This window comes from Balaenoptera borealis (genome assembly GCF_965194805.1).
Source record: "Balaenoptera borealis genome assembly, chromosome: 2".
Lineage (NCBI taxonomy): Eukaryota > Metazoa > Chordata > Mammalia > Artiodactyla > Balaenopteridae > Balaenoptera > Balaenoptera borealis.
In genome coordinates, this window is record NC_138867.1 from 89,528,935 (window position 1) to 89,546,993 (window position 18,059).

At 38.4% G+C, this 18,059-nt stretch overlaps 1 protein-coding gene across 2 annotated transcripts in view; it reads right to left on the reverse strand.

Moving 5' to 3' along the window:
* Window positions 1-6,848: 6,848 nt before the first annotated feature.
* FBXL17 (F-box and leucine rich repeat protein 17) overlaps window positions 6,849-18,059 on the reverse strand; it is a 464,528-nt gene continuing 453,317 nt past the window's right edge. For both annotated transcript variants that reach the window (XM_082376783.1, XM_082376782.1), the window contains one exon: window positions 6,849-9,738. In XM_082376783.1, coding sequence (XP_082232909.1) covers window positions 9,598-9,738 — 141 coding nt within the window. In that variant the 3' untranslated portion in view covers window positions 6,849-9,597. The remainder of the gene's footprint in view (window positions 9,739-18,059) is intronic.

An 18,059-nucleotide genomic window follows, 5' to 3' on the forward strand; every position in this document is an offset into this window, starting at 1 on the left:
ATGACTCAGCAATGCCACTCCTAGGTATTTACCCAAGCTATTCCACTCCTAGGAATATATCACATAAAAAGAGTTACAAAAATGTTTATAGCTCCTTAATACATTAGTCAAAAACTGGTAACATCTCAAATGTCTATTAAGAGGAGAAAGGATAAATAAATTGTGGTATATTCATACAATGGAATACTACTCAGCAATGATTGATACACACAATAGGATAAATTTCAAAAACAGTCATGTGAGGGAAAGACATTAGACACAAAGAATACGTGCTCTATGATTCCATTTATAAGATATTCAATAACAGGCAAAAATAATATGCAATAGAAATCAGAACAGTGATTGTGGTGGGGTGAGGTGATAGGGGAAATTTCTGGGATGGTATACACACACACATACACACATAAGTGTTTATATATGTATACACACATACATTGTATAGCTTGTTTTATATATATTATATAGCTTGTTTGAGGTATTTGTTACAAAATCTACATATTTGTCAAAATGCAAAGAACTGTACCTTAATACATGTGTATTTTATTGTAGGTAAGTTATGCCTCAAATGAAAAAATTGTGACTTTTTAAACCACGAGTGTCTATCAGTTGGGCATCTGTTTTGGTCTAAGCAGGTACAGTAAAAGTCCTCTTATCAGCATGGTAAGGACAGCTAGTTGGCCACTTACTTTTAAAAGCTTATTAAAAATCATTTAAAAACATATATGTATATATATCTTTTCAATATTTTACTTTTAATATAAAAACACATATATATATACATTCATTTGCTAATCTTTTGGTGTATAGCCAAGGCCTTTTTTCTTTGATTTGTGTTCTACACTGTCATTCTTGAATAAACCATCTCCATAACATATCTATGATTTCTAGTTTCAATTTCTTTTAAAAGCAGTAAGAAATTAAATTCATTTTTGAAGCAATCTAAATGCAAAATTTCTCCAGGTTTTAATAAGTTTTCCACATTCTACATCTTGTGTGCCCTATAACTAACCTGAAAGATTTCTCTTGTGCCTATCTTTTCATCTGAATTTCCAAAGCATTCAACTTTGTTTTTATAGCAGAGGAGAGAGAACTCTCTTTCTCCCATTCTTATTTCACTGGTTTACACGGTATTTAATTTAATTACATCATCACAATAATCATACAATTACATAACCTTAATAACCATACAGTTACAGATCCCTGTCATTTCTCATTTAAATCCAAGATAATGGCCTCCTTCCATACAAAAAGATGTAATAACGTCATAGGAAGATAAAGGGCTAAAGTCACAGGAAGATGAAGGGAAAGAAAGCTCTGTCCTTTTAATCAATAAACCTCTTAAAGGGTCTCTCACTTTCCTTGCCCCCTTTACATACCTTTTTACCCACGAGCTATGATCCACAGTGAAATTGTGGCAATCCTCTCAGGCCTTTCCTGTCTATGTTCTTTCTTTTATCTGAAACGGGAAGGCAAACATTGGTTTAAAGGTCTTTACAACCATTATTTCCTAAGTAGCCAATAAACATATGAAATGGTACCTAGTTTTTTAATATTCTGGAGAATGCAGACTAAACCATGATAAGATACCACTACAGGGCAATCGGAAGCAAATAGGTGCTCAATAAGAACTTCCATACTCTGCTGGTAGAAATGCGAATTGGTTCAACAGCTTTGGAAAATGGTGTGGCATCACCTAATAAAGTTGAAGATATGCAAATAGTAGCACTTCCTCTCCTAAGTATGTATCCTGTGTGCTTGTGTGCGCTATGACACTTGTACGAGAAGGCTTCCGGCAGCAGAATTTTTAACTGTCCCAAACTGGAAACAAACCAAATGCTTTTCAATAGTAGAATGGCATTTCCACACAATAAAATGGATGGATCCTACAAACGCATTTCATCAAGTAAAAAAAGAAAGTTACAAAACAATATACACAGTATGATTCTTTCATGCAAAGTTCAAAACCAAGCAAAACCAAACTATATTTTTCAGGAGGCATATAGGTGGTACAAGAAAAATAAAAGCAAGGAAATTATTTCTATAGAGGCCAGGAGAGTGATTACATCTGGAAGGAGGGAGATGCCTGGACTTGGGGAGGGGTATGGGGGGGGTGCTTCTAGGGTGCCAGTGTTGGTCTATTTCTTGACTTAAGTGGTGCTTGTTTTGTGATTTTATTACAACTGTATGTGCATGTGTTACGTGCTTTTCTCTGTTATATTCACAACAAAATATTTTAAAACATGGAGTATTTTACGTAATTCACTTAATTCTCCCTGCCTCTCCCCAATTCCTGTTTGGGGATTACTTTCAAATCTATCATTAATCCTTGGAGGCATGAAGAGCCTGATCAATAATTTTCTTAGACTCTTTGGTTAATTATAAGAATGAAGCATAGCTAGGAAGAAATGGGGACAGTAATATTCAACAGCAGCCACAGGAAGAGAGTAAGGAAGCGGACTAAACATCCCTTAGTATACATGTGAGCAAATTCGGTCATCTGAATTATCTAATAACAAGGGATGCCAGTAACTTAATTTTCACATTAAACCCAATTATTTAAGTTATCTATGAGTGTGTTTCCCAGTATTTGCCTCTCTATATTCATCCATGAACCCTGAATAGTAATCCATCTTTTGATTTGGAATCGAACACTGCACTAATAAAAGCTTCATTGAAATCCAATTATCAAAGATGTCTTTTTTTTTTTTCACTTAAGCCAGTAAGTGAGCCAGTGGCAAGATGCTGCTTAAATTACAGTAGAATTATTTGCTAACAAAATCAAGCTTGCTGAGCTTTCTCCATTAACTTTGGTATTATTTATAAAAATCACCCTTGTCAGTAGCCACCAGGCCCATCAAGGCAGCATCTATTATTTTAATAACAATTCTTTTAAAAAGCCCTCCTTCAGTCACTGATTTTTCATCTTTGATTATGTTAATCACTAAAAACTCCAAGGAAAAAGAAGACTAAATAGATTGCATTCAGCAGACGTCATTTATGATTGTATGGTGTATGTGAGCACATGAGCATACACACATACACACGCACACACACACACATAGTCACACCATTGAAGATTTCAGGCTAGAGAAAGGAACTCAGTGAGTGCCCATCAGCCTGGTCCAGTCATGAATCCTCATGCCACTCCACATGACGCCAAGCTGTGGAAAAAGTACAAGAAACATCCCTCCGTCATGGGGTGAATAAAAGAGCCGAAATAAACACTTGCCCCTTGAATGTTTCTCTTTTCCTGGGCTGATGACATCCATACATAGTTTTATTAGCCAAGCAAAATCGTAGGAAAGGAGATGCTCTTTAGGGGATGATTTTAGTTTTCTGAAGTTTATTTCTTGGAGACAGAAGGTTGCATTTCAGGGACTGAGGAAGCAATATTGTTACATTTGTATCTACTATCTCTCTCAAGAAACTGGGATTAATTTTAATAAGCATAATGCCCAAACAGGAAACAACCTAATATCCACCAATGGTAGTATGGGTAAATAAATTGTTGTTTATTCATATAATGAAATAGTTAGACTTGACCCTAACTGACTGTTCCATTTCAACTATAAATTATCACATTATCAGACAAGCCTCTGTATTACTAAAAGGTTTTGATACCAGATTTGTGTAATTAAAAATGAAGTGATAGTTCTATTTTTAGTTTTTTAAGGAACCTCCATACTCTTCTCCATAGTGGCTGTATCAATTTACATTCCCACCAACAGTGGAAGGGGGTTCCCTTTTCTCCACACCCTCTCCAGCATTTATTGTTTGTAGATTTTTTGATGATGGCCATTCTGACCAGTGTGAGGTGATACCTCACTGTAGTTTTGATCTGCATTTCTCTAACAATTAGTGATGTTGAGCATTTTTTCATGTGCCTCTTGGCCATCTGACCCAGCAATCCCACTACTGGGCATATACCCTGAGAAAACCATAATTCAAAAAGACACATGCACCCCAATGTTTATTGCAGCACTATTTACAATAGCCAGGACATGGAAGCAACCTAAACGTCCATCAAAAGATGAATGGATAAAGAAGATGTGGTACATATATACAATGGAATATTACTCAGCTATAAAAAGGAACAAAATTGGGTCATTTGTAGAGACAAGGATGGACCTAGAGACTGTCAAACAGAGTGAAGTAAGTCAGAAAGAGAAAAACAAATATCATTAATTAATGCATATGTGCGGAATCTAGAAAAATGGTACAGATGAACCTATTTGGAGGGCAGGAATAGAGACACAGACGTAGAGAAGGGACATGTGGACACTGTGGGGGAGGGGGAAAGGGGGGATGAATTGGGAGATTGGGATTGACATATATACACTACCATGTAAAAAACAGATAGCTAGTGGGAACCTGCTGTATAGAGCTGGGAGTTCAGCTCAGTGCTCTGTGGTGGCCTAGATGGGTGGGATGGGGGGGAGGTTCAAGAGGGAGGGGTTATATGTATATGTATAGTTGATTCACTTCCTTGTACAGCAGAAGCTAACACAACATTGTAAAGCAACTATACCCTAATTTTTTTTAAAAAAGCTACTTTCAAATATTAAAAAAAAAATGAATAATGAAAGGGCCCCCCACTGTTTTACAAAACAGTGTAGTGGTCCTTTGATTCCTGTAGTGGTAATGACATGACAGGTGTGCCAGAAGAATTCCCACAGCTGTCTCCCTGCCACATGGACAGCTGTTCCACTTAAAATTCCAATGATGGTTGGATAGAAACCAAGGAGTTAACGCAATGCTATGCTCCCAGCACAGGAGAAAAGAAAGGTAAGACTAGAATGTTCTCCCACTTCTGCCACCTGCTTAGACATGGGATTGTGTAAACTCTGCGTCACACAGAGCTAACCTCCACTACCAAACAGGTAGGGAATCTTGCATCTAGGTTTAGCAATTTTGGATAATCAATCAGTTTAAACAAGGTACAAAATTTTCTTTAAAAAGTTAACAAAATATTCGATACAAAATAATTTGTTACATATGCACACATTATGAAGCCTATTAATAAAGCAAACACTGGTGAATCCACACTTCAACTAATGAAGTAGAACCTACAGATTCAGTTGAAGCCCACCATGTGGTCCCACGCCTGCCCACCCAAGGGTAACCACCACCCTGAAACTTCGCAGTTGTTACCTTTTCCTTTTTCCATTTTTATTAATACACTGTGTCCCTAAATAATAGCTTATTTAATTTTGCTTGTTTTCACTTGATTCTAGGATAGAACACACTCCTGGTTGTCCTCCTTCCTCTCAGGTTATTCTGTGTCAGTTTCCTTTGAAGAGTTTGCTTCCTCTCCCTGCCTTCCAAATTTTGCAGTGACCAAAGACACAGTCCTTAGACTTCATTTTCTGTCTAAAGTAATGGATGATGACCAGAGATGATGATTTCAGACCAGCTTATGGTTTGAAATGCCATCTGTATACCTCTCCTCAGAACTGAACTCCTATATCCAACTGCATACTCAATATACTCATTTGGAAGTCTAATGAGCATCTCAGAATTAACTCATCCAAAACTGAGCCTTTGATATTCTCCTCCAAAATCTTTTTTTCTTCTTAAGTAAATGGAAACTCCACTATAGCTTTAAACACTGCCATTCCCTTATTCTATTTTTTCTTCTGCAAGATTAGATATGTTGGAAAGTCTCATACTGTGTCCCATGTGTCTTAACCTCTCAGTCATCCATATGGAAATTATCCACGCAAAAGAAGAAAAGCTTGTGTTTTTTTTTTTTTTCCAATTTTCCTTTTATTTTACTCACATCTACCTTTCCGTTTACGAATTATCCCTATAGCTGAATCTTTTCTACTAATGTCTTTCCATTTTAATATTCAATTATATTTTTCATTTCTAAAAATTCTATTTAGCTCTTTTAAAAATATTTCTGTTCATTTTTCTGTTCGTTATAAATAATTTTTAATATATTTGAATATATCAAACATTTATTCCGAATTATGTGTCTTAACATTTAATATTGAAGCCTTTGAGGATGTGGGTCTATTGTTTGTTTTTTCTGTTGACTTGAACTAATGTTGGCTTACCCCTGCTCTTCTCTGTGATTTAGACTGTGAGTTCATACCTGCTGGCAGGCTATTTGTTTTTCTTTTGAGGCTTCGGATGATTTTTGTCTGCTTTGTTGGGCAATGAGCACTCCTGAAATGAATCCTTTTAAAAATAAAATTATAAGTGATATAAACAATGCAAATACTGTAGATTCAGAAAAACCCATGTGAATGGTAGCCAGTGGCTACTTATTTTCAGAAGAACCTTTTAAAAAAACAATCCATGAATAGCCAAGGCTGAAAATGGTAATTTTTCTGTCTACCTCTTCAACTTTTGTTTTGCTTTGCTTTATTTTAGTTCACTCTTTGTAAAAGGGTATTGCCTTTCCTATTTGTGCTCCATCTACTGTGCTCCGCTACTAAGGCTAGTTTTTAAGACTGTCCCCTTGCTATGCTATGAGCAATTTCAGGATGGGAATGAGTTTTATTTATCTTTAAATGCCCAGTGCCTGGCACATGTTTTTTACTCAATAAGTTTATTTATTTACTTTTGAGAAAATGAATAAATGGCTAAGTAAATGAATGAGGGTTTAGGGAATGGTACTTTAAACGGACCACTTGTTTAAACCCTTGAGGTTTTAATCTTATCTCAGTACTCACTGGCCAAATGCAAATCTCCTAAATTCAGTCTTGTTTATTATTCTGGGTTCACTGAACCTACATAAAGTCTGCAGTGAAACACCCAAGGACACGGACCGCTGCATGCATCACACCCAACCAGCATAAGGGAGGCCATTTATTGTCTCTAAAATAAAACAAAAGACAGTGTGTTTTCTTTCTCTTTTATTGCAACCCATTGCAAGGTCAAAAGATTCACAGAAATATAGAAACTCGAAACTGGATGAATTTCCTTTATCCACTCAAAGAGACGTTAAAGACAAAGGACCAGAATTTTCCACCACAGCAATATATTTCATAGTCTTTATTCTGAAAATACTATTGACATTTTGGAGAGGATAAAAAGCCCTGCATTAAACATGTTCACATATATTTATGACATTCTAAGCAAAAAAAGAAACTCTATATTGCCCAGAAAAATCATTTTAAGCCTTATTTCAAAGCATCTAATGAGAGCACATTCAACAACCATCACAGGATCATTCAAGGTGATGCTTTTTCTGGTTGTTTTTGTGATTAATGCTTTGAGGCTAGATTGATGTTTCTACAGATTCCTATAAACACACCAAAGCAGTTTTCCAGGTTATGATGCATCAGGCTTTCTGGATTAGTCAACATCTTAAAGAATAAGTGCAAGTCCCCAACCCACCCCCACCCCCAAGCTAAAGCATGTTATAGTGCTGTACTTGAGATTCCAACAACGCAACATTAAAAAAAAATTGATTACACACTTCTGAAACCATTTGACAACCAAACTGTGACATTCCAAGGATTATCACAACTTTGAACTGAAATGGCACCATCTATATCATCGATGGTTCTCCTTCCTTTTGTCTTTTTTAACTATTTAAAATATAGTGTGACATATATAAAAATTACACTTTTGCTTATTCACTCAAGCTACTATTACTTTACATATTGTCTTATAAATTAGTTTTGGATTAAAAATCAGTTAAAATATTGTGAATTAAGATAGTTTTCAGTAGTGGGGAAATGAACATGAAGATGATACAGTTCAATGTTTAAGAAGAATTACAGTTTGTTAACAGTAAACAGCTTTTTTTTCTTACATAAATTTTATTCCCTTCAAATTAAATTAGTAAGCCATTTAGTGATGGAAAAAGTACTCTCGGTGCCTAGTGACTAGATTTTCCAAATTGATTGGGATTAAAAGCAAAAACATGCCACATCAGAAACAGGTTGACATAATCAAAGGAAAGTTGTTTACACAAAAAGAGTTATTATAAATAAGTGAATGGCATTTGAATGTAAAGCTATTTTTCATTCCTTACAGCTAGTATCATTTTAGCAACACTGGGACTTATATAAAGTGAATCTCAAATCTTAGCATATCTGTTAAAGACCAAAAAACAGTTATGTCCACATTGGGAAAGAATAAATAGCAAACTCACAAGTCAGGGTTTTGTATATCTAACTCTACTGTGAAAGACAATCACTCTTTAGCTTAAAAAGCCTCCCTGCTGTCTTGATTATAAATCTAGACATAGGAAAGGTTATTTGAGCCTGAGTCCCCAATATGAATTACTCGTAAAGATGTGTGAAATCAAAACATATATTCATTTACTAATAGATACTGTCTAAACTGAAAACTGGCAATCTTTAATTAAACAAAGAAATGCTTATTTCTGACAAGTGTAAACAGAATCTTAATGAAAAGATTTTCAAATTTTTCTTCTTAACTCATACATTAACCAGCAACAGATCTTTGCCATAGCATAATAATTATTCAAAATATGATAACATGCATATATCCAAAAAACCTGTTCTAAAGCCCAAAGCAAAAAAAAAAAAAAAAAAACTTAATAGAAAAATTGTCTACTTATATCTTACTCATGAACCTTCTACTAATGTGACTAGCCCCAAATCTCAGAAATATACTTTCATAATTACCAAAATTAACAAAAATAATTAAATGATCTGTAGAGTTTTTTTTTTTAAAAAATAACTGCACACTATTAATTACATTGGTGGCTTTAATGTGGATAATGCTAAGATTAGCTCCAAATATCATTAAAATATATCCAGACCAGTTACTATCCATTGTATTATAAAAGCTAATACAATGTTAACATGAAACTCAAAATACTTAGTACTCAACAGAATTTTGTACAATAATGAATAATTAACTTTTGTGAGCTGGTCAGGGGAGTTCAGATTGTTGCCTCCATATGAAAACTTCACAAAAGGTTTTGTCCTCTATAGTCCCTAAGTCGCCCACCAGACAAGCAGGTTGGGACACCTGTGGGGACAGTGAGTTAGGCAGAGTGACAGTTGATGCCATGCTCTCTCAGTGGCCTGGAGAAAGGCCCCTGTGTCAGAAAATGATCTAGAAAGAAAGTGCTGTGGGGTGTGTGTGTGTATGAGAGTATGAGAACCTATATGTGTGTACGTGCTTGAAATCTTGAAAAGTACTGGTTTCCGGGCTTCTAATTAGCGCAACGTGGCTCCTTTCCGGTCATCATCAGTAGAATCGCACAATTCTTTCCCATCAAAAAAGAAGGCAGTTGCCTTCATTTGGGGGCATCTCCAGTGGCAGTCATTAGAAGCTCAAAATAATGGATCCGTTTTTTTTTTTTTTTTTTGATTCTACAGCAAAAAAAAAAAAAATTTTTTTTAGAGAAATAAGCCTTTGAACTTAAAAACTAAAGGTCTGTGCCTGTCAAAATCGTTATTTAAGGAAAAAACCAGCTCACCTGGGAACAAAATAGCAATTGAGCTTATGCTACGCAGTATGCAAACGAGACACAGATATACACACTCGGGTACACATGGAGACACGGGACGGTCAAAACCTTTGCAAGACATCACCCACCCCAACTCTACAATTGCTCTCCGCCCTGCTGGCTGATCCGCGTGGACCCAAGCGTGGGCAGGGCTGTCAGGAGGAGGCGGCAGACATGTTGGGGGTCCAGCCCATCTGGTAGGCTCTCTCCAGGGTCCTCTTGCAGTCCTGCAGGACGGTGCTGAAGGTGATATGGGGGTACTGCTGCACTAGCTGCTCCACCGTCACTTCACTGACCTGCAACCACAAAGAAGAGCCACGGTCACCCACGGGGACCACTGAAACCACCAGCCGCCCACGCTCACTGGGCTGCGCTTTCCACCGCACCGGGAACCCTCGTCTCCTTCCTTTTCAGCAGTGTGACCAATGCTTCGTGAGAAGACAGCGTTGCTTTTTGTGTGACCTCCCTGATTTCCTAAGTACTACATTCGCCCTAAGGGATTTTCTGAAAAGACGCGATATCAAGTTAGTGTTTTCTAGACGCATAGATGACTGTAACTTGTCAAGATCTTAACAATGTCCATTGAAAATGGAGTGCTTGGGAGGTGAGGCAGTAGTTAGCATCCTAGTGTGCATTTGACTTCATCGCCCACCTGACAGCTTTTTTAGGACAGAACTGTAGATTGGTGGAGAGGATACACAGGATTCTGGATAGAAGTGTTGGGGAAAATGTTTATTTTTCTTCCCTTTAAACGTTAAGGTATTGCAAACTTCAAGTCCCTTTGTGGAAAGGGCTGAAATGTGAAGAATCAATAATTAAAACATACATGGCTGGCAGGTCAGGGATGGCCCCAATAGACCTTAACCATCAAAGATACCACTTTGATTCTTGATTAGACAAGGCAATCAGACAGGCCTAATTAAAACTAACACCTTTACAATTGCTGTGCTGTGAAGGGATTAATTTGTCAATTATTTTTAAGCTGATTGCAGTTCATATCACAAAAGTAGACAGCTTCCTTCATCCTTTAGATAAATAAATGATTAACCTAAGAACCGCAACTTTTAGGTAGCTTTATTTAAAATCTTTATTGAACACTCGGGCATTTTCAAATACATCAATATTTCATTTATGCTGAGTAAGCTGGTCTGAAAGAAGGTGCTGGTGATACACATTTTTGTGCTCCCTCTCCATGTCTGTCCACTATTGAAAAAGACCAGGACCACAAGGAAAAACCTAAAACAACATCAAACCCTTGCTGTTTGCTTTGAAAGCATGCTTGGGAGTATGACGACCATGACATTAAGTCATCTGCACTTTTCTGAAATAACATGGTGTTTTCTGGGTGATTTGGTAAACCATGTTATATATAATCTTTTTGTTAAATTTAGAGTTTATATTTCCACATTGCACTGATGATACTTAGTCTTTGTCAGAATTTCTATTCAAGACTTTCTTGTATTAAAATCAATTTTCATTCCAAATTCCAAACCAAGCCATGCAGTTAATTCTTTTTATGATATAGATACAATGTATAACATTTTATTCACAAAAAACACAAAATAATTTTGAATAAAAAAGAAAAACTGATATACAAATTAGAGTTGAGAATATCAGTTGACGATCTTAAAAGGAGTTCTAAGCAATATAATTTTTGATTTTTTAAATTTCAATTTCTATCCTAAGTCTTGCTTGAGTTGAGGCTGCTTAGAACAGTACACTTAGAAAGTCATGCATCATCTAGCCATGCCTATCTCTCTAGTATATTTTTGATACTAACCAGTCACCTGACCTAACTTAAAGTTATCAAGCTGTCCGAGTTCCTTCTGGCCTCAGGATCTTTGCACATGCTGTTCTCTTTATCTGGAATACTGTTAAATCCACTTCCACCTGAATGTCCCCTTCTCATGCCTACTCCACCTTATTCTTAGTTCTTAGTTCAGTGTCATTTCCCCAGGGAACTTTGATCACTGCCCTCAGCCTGCTCCCCTCCCCACATTAGGTAAGGCTTCCAGGTTATTCACTCTTCCAACACTGCCTACTTTTTGTTCATGCTACCTTCAAAGTTAGTTTATAATTGCTTTGTTTAATGTCTACTCCTGTTCCCATGTAAGATCTTACAAGAGCCATGATCATTTTTGTATTCATGAGCCAGGCCTACTTCTCAGTGAATGAGTGAGAAAACAATAACAAACTACAAATAAAAAATAGAAACCCAAGAGCAAGGCAAAGCCAGACACTAACATACTAATCACAACATACTAAAGACCAAAAATTCCCAGAGGAACTTGTATTCAGCTCAGGAATTCCCTCCTTCAGGAAACCTTCCCTAAGCAAGCCTATCTCCCCATGAGGTTGGTCTCAGTACACCTTCTCTGTGGACCCATGGCGGGTAACTGCAAGGCTTGTCTCTTATTTAAGCACTCTCACATTGTGTTGCAATCATCTCTTTACTTGCCTCTCTCGTCTACCTGAACCAAAGTCTGGGGACCAGAGACTGCCTTTTATCTTTAAGGCTATAGAGCTGTGTACAAAGTAGAGAAGAAACATGACAACTGTAGTTGACTTGAGAGTCAACCAGGCACAGGTCAGAATCCTGGTTTCACTTTACAATTTGGTTTCCTCAACTGTAAAAACTGCATAATAGTACTGATGTCATAGGACTGTTACAAGGATAAAATAATATGCCTAACACTGCGACTGACATAAAAAGTTCCCCAAATGGTAGCTCTTATTAGTACAGCTGGCGTTCAGTAAACGGTCATTCATTGAGTTAATTAATGCTATGGTAGGGTGACCAGTTCTCTATAGTGATGCTCAATATTGTTCAACTTCTGAGATATTTCAGAAATAAACCTTGATAACATAAGTTGTAATGCTCAAAATAAAATCATCGCAGGGCAAGAAGTAACTGTAGACTATTGATACTATGTATAAAATAGATGACTAATGAGAACCTACTGTATAGCTCAGGGAACTCTACTCAGTGCTCTGTGGTGACGTAACTGGGAAGGAAATCCCAAAAAGAGGGGATATATGTATATGTATAGCTGATTCACTTTGCTGTACAGTAGAAACTAACACAACATTGTAAAGCAACTATACTCCAATAAAAATTTTTAAAAAATACTTCATATACAAGAAGAATCTATTCTATCTTAATGCTCTCTGGAGAAGAGTTCAGAACTTTTCTTAGTAACACAGTCCAGGTTTTAAATATCCACTTTCAGGAAATCCTCCCTTTTCTTTACCTGACATTCCCCAGGCTGTGGTTAGGTTACGTTCCACCCTCCAGCCATGAACAAACCCAGAAGGATGCAGGTCCTTCTAAGGGACAGCTGAAGTCATCTGGTCAGAGGACTTTCAGAAAATCTGCATCGAATTGGAAAGGAAGTAAACACGGCCCAAATCACTTAGCATTCAAGGAACAACTAACTGAAAAACAGATGAAAAACGGAGGGAGAAGGGAAAACATTTAAACACACCATAAAGATGGGGCCTGCGCTTCCCTGGTGGCACAGTGGTTGAGAATCTGCCTGCCAATGCAGGGGACATGGGTTCGAGCCCTGGTCTGGGAAGATCCCACATGCCGCGGAGCAACTAGGCCTGTGAGCCACAACTACTGAGCCTGCGCATCTGGAGCCTGTGCTCCGCAACAAGAGAGGCCGCGATAGTGAGAGGCCCGTGCACCGCGATGAAGAGTGGCCCCTGCTTGCTGCAACTAGAGAAAGCCCTCGCACAGAAACGAAGACCCAACACAGCCAAAAATAAATAATAAATAAATAAATATTAAAAAAAAAAAAAAAGATGGGGCCTGTCTTCTGCAGTACATCTTTTCTAATCTACACATAGGCCTGTACAAAGTTTTATACCGAGGGTTGACAGGCATTTTGTTTTGGAGGTCCAATTTTTAAAAAGAGAAAATATCACTAAGTGATAACTGTTTTGCAAGAGGAGATATAAAATTCACCTTAAGCAAACTTGATACATGAGATATGGATTTATGAAATACATAAATTAGGAGATAATTGTTCACTTTAGCAAAGACTTTCAGGGTAGGGTTATTTTTTGTCAGCTCTCTTAATGTGTTTTATATTCCTTTGATTTACCAAAATTCAATTTACCTATTTCTGTTGCATAAAGTAAGGTCCACCTATAGCTAAGAATATAGAGTGTGTTAGATCTCTGGCTTTCATAGGTTATGGGCAAGAACAGACAGTAATTTGGCTTTGTATAGGTATGTAAAACGTTACAGGTAATCCTCTGTGGATATAATGTGTCTTCTAAGCAATCTTTTTGCTAACTGTGTTAGCAAAACAAAGCAGTAGGGAAAATGCAAATATTCCATTTTAGAGTTTTGTTGGGTAGAAGCTATTCAGGGGAAATACATGTACTCCCACTAGGGAAGGTTTTATCTTTTACTTATAGTGTCTCCTGGCGATACGGTGTGACAAATTTTATACTGAAGTTATTTTCATTTGCTCCTCAGAAGTACAAATTATGCTTACCTCTTTGTACAGACTCCATAAGTGCTTTGGTGCCTTAGAGAAAAAGTTGGGTGTAAGACACCAGGAGGGTCCAAATCATTTTAAATCGTTACGCCTACATACACATTTCTGCAGACATTTTGTCATGCACAACTCCACTTGCTAGAATGAAAAGAACCATTCTCTGTTCCAACTCATAAAATGTATGTAATATAAAAAAAGGAACATAAAGATGAATTTTAAAAAGTTTCCCCACGATCCCTGGTTTTCTGTAATTTTTTTTTCACCTGCTGAAAACTATCAATGGCAATTCTTATATTACACATAAGATTTGAAAAATGCAGCGTATCTTCCTAAAGAAGTATGCAGCAGTGTCATTTGAAGAAATTACTGTGATTAAAGGGGAAAAAAAGCATGTACCACAGGTTTTTTTTTAAATATAAAAATATAGTTCTCTCCAAAGACTGTATAACTATAATTTACATTTTCAAAATTATTATAACTCTTTTTAAGGTAATAGCAATTTGTCTGGTATTTTAATCTATTTTGAGTTAACATCTATTAGCACTTTTTGAAAATGTGAGGCAAACTGCTATGCAAATTAAGGTAAATCATACTATAGTTTCATCCTATTGCTGCTGTTACTATAGAAGGGTGAGGAGAGATCCTTCAGAGTTTCTGAGATTCAGTTTAACCAATTTATCCAGACCATCACCCTGTTTCTTCACCTCCTTATTGACACTTTCCCCAGAAAATTCCAGAAAGTGTAAGCCTAGGCCTGAATTATCTCCTCAATAATACCTATTGTTCAAAAAATACAATTTCTAATGAAATTTGCTGCAGAAACCATTTATGTTAAGTGATTCTTATTTCCTCTTTGACTCTTGTTATAAAATAGAACATGCTTCTTATGTCGGGGGGAAATATTTGACATCTGAGTATATTAAAACCACACTTGAGAATATAATGAACCACTCAGGGACTTCCCTGGTGGCGCAGTGGTTAAGAATCCACCTGCCAATGCAGCGGACATGGGTTCGAGCCCTGGTCTGGGAAGATCTCACATGCCGCGGAGCAACTAAGCCTGTGCGTCACAACTACTGAGCCTGCGCTCTAGAGCCCGTGAGCCACAACTACTGAGCCCACGTGCCACAACTATGAAGCCCTCGCGCCTCGAGTCCATGCTCCACAACAAGAGAAGCCACTGCAATGAGAAGCTCGTGCACCACAACAAAGAGTAGCCCCTGCTCGCTACAGCCAGAGAAAAGCCCACACGCAGCAACAAAGACCCAACACAGCCAAAAATAAATTAATTAATTAATTAAAAAAAAAGAATATAACGAACCACTTAAAATCATTTTTTTTTTAAATGAAGAAAGTTTCTCTGCAAAAAGTGGACACTATTTAAAATACCACAAGCAATAAATGTATTGCATTTTTCCTAGACCGTAAGTTCCTTGACAGCAAGGAGGCTTTTAGTCATCTTGTTTTCAGTCCTACACACTCTCTCTGGCATATTCTCATCCCATTAGAATATAAGCTCATGAGACAGGAGTTTTTGTTGTTTCTGTTCACTACCAAACCCCTAGCAGCTAGCGAATGCCTGGTACATAATAAGTACTCAATAAATATTTGTTGGCTAAATTAATATAGTAGTTGTTCCATAAGTGTGTATTGAGGAAACAAAAAGGCCCCAAATAATACTAATACCCAGAAATCATGGAGATAAGCTCACCTTGTTCCCAGAGCATTTAGCTATGGTGGTGGCAGTCTCTAATGTCTTGACATTAGGGCAGCTCCAAACTCCTTTAATCTTCTGAAGTTCACACCCAAGGTGATTGTTTGTGCTACTCTCCTTTCTCTTCTTGCCATCTGATATCACCAGGTGTCTCCTTCCAGATACACCTTGCCTGGGCTTTCCAATAATTTTGCACAGGAGACCAAAGCAGCCCGTGATGGTGGTTCAGCATCATGAGCTGGTGGTCGCTGGGCCATGTGGCTGTTGGGCAGTGCTCAGGAAATGCCTAGGCTCTACTTCAGATTAACTGATGGCAGCCTTCCTACTGGAGACGAGTGACACACTACACTGGGTAGGTGACACTGAGAAGCATGCTGATGGTCACTGCACATGCGCCAGTTTCCAAAACTTTGCGAAAACCCACGTGGTTCAGAAGATTTCATACTTCAGCCTTCAGCATCAGTGCCCTGCTCAGGGTAGCAGACCCAGGGAGGGCCCCAGAGAAGATTCTGAAGTTTTGTGATATTTAAGGTTCCTTCTGATGTCACAGTTGTCTGGTGACAGGGGGAACTGTGGGCAGATCTCCTGACTCAAAACAATGCTATTTCCACCCTCTGATCTCTTGCGCTTCAGCAATTCTACATGTCTTTACTGTTTACCCGAGGGGCTGGTTTTCGGTTGTTGTTTTCCTTGTCACAGTGGTATTTGGCATTTGTTGTCCCAGGGAACATGTAAACAATACTCCAATATACAGTATAGTCCCAGACAAGGAAAAATTCTGCAACTAAAATCGCCTCACGCTCCCCACTGAGAAGAACCGTACTCATCATGATTAGGCTCCCATGTGCTACGGGATAAATCAAACGCGTTCTTCAGCATGGTTTATTTTGGCAAAATACTTGAAAGTGATTTGTTAATTTTTCATCCTGATGACCAATAGGCAAAATAAAAGTATGTCCCCATTCCAGTAAGGATGGAGGAAGAGGGCAAGGGGAAAACATTCAGTGAGCATCTACTATTTTCCAAGCATCTAAGCATTAATACCATTGATTACAGATGAACTGTGGCTCATACAGAATTAGTATTTCACACAGAGTCACACAGCTCGTAAATGGCAGCCAGGATATGAATCCGGGACCCTGCAACACAGGCGCTCTCTGCCCTGGGACACAGTGCCCTGCCTGCACACAATGCGATGCACGAAGCGTCAGACTGGGGCCTAGCTGAGCACCCACCCAGTGAAATGTTCACTGACGTTCATTTTCCAGCTAACATCAAAAAAGTGATGGCGGTTTACATATAAATACAATTCAAAAGTCCTTTACAAACTCTTCAAAGTGGCTGCTCTATGGGAATGTAAATTACAATAGATCTCACTTGGCCTGCGGAACATTCTGCTGTGGAACTGTGGTTGTGGAGACTTTGACATGGGATGGAAACATGACGGAGTTGTAGGACTCACAAGGGGCCTTTTAGCAGGGCACCATGCCATAAACTGGTGTAGCTTTCCCTCCAATCTTCTACCCTTCAAAACGTTTTTCTGTGTCCCAGAGGTAGAATGGCCAGCATGACAGATATGGCCCCTGCCCTCTTGGTGTGGGGGAAATGGACAATTACAACAGCAGCAGCAAGGCCTGAGAAGTGCTTTCTAGGGGAAGTACAGGTTGCTGTGGACAAAACTTAGTAGCTCCTGACCTCCGCCAGGAGGGCTGGAAAGGCCTTTCCAAAAAAAGTGATACTTAAGGGGACTCCTGAAGGATGAGGAGGTACCAGCTTGTGTATCTCATGCACTAAATATAGACATATTATTCAGGGGAGAAAGGAAACCCGCTCATGAGCTAGAATAAAACAAATAATCCATCCTTCACTTTGTAAGCTTTGTAAGGCAATGCTTCTCCAGCCCATCTAACAAACTCAAGGGTATAACTGAAGTAAGTTCTTGTTTCCAATAGCACTGCTCTGAGGACGGGGGTGGGTGGGTGCAAAGAAAAGGTCCCCCCCACTTTCTGCAGGCTGGAAAAGTAAGGAGCCCACAGTAAGTCTGTGAAAGTGTCGCAAATAGCACAGTCAACTCCTGCGTCCTAATTCAGGGCTCTTGCCCTCACGCTGGTCTGTCACTCTTCACAGACTCCTGGGCAACGTCACTCACTGCTAACAGCCCCACAGGCTGACTCCTGGGCAATATGCCTCCGGAGTCGGCCTCCCTCTGAGCTTCTTGGCTCCCAGGAGAGCGTGTTGGCTCTCCGTGGGACCTGGCATTCACCGGGTGCCAGCTGCTCTTTCACCAAGTGCCCACTGGCCCCAAGATGGGCACGTATTAAAACGGATAAAATAAGGGTGACATGAATTTAGTAATACCTCAAATTTGCATGTAAATGAGATGAGTCATCTA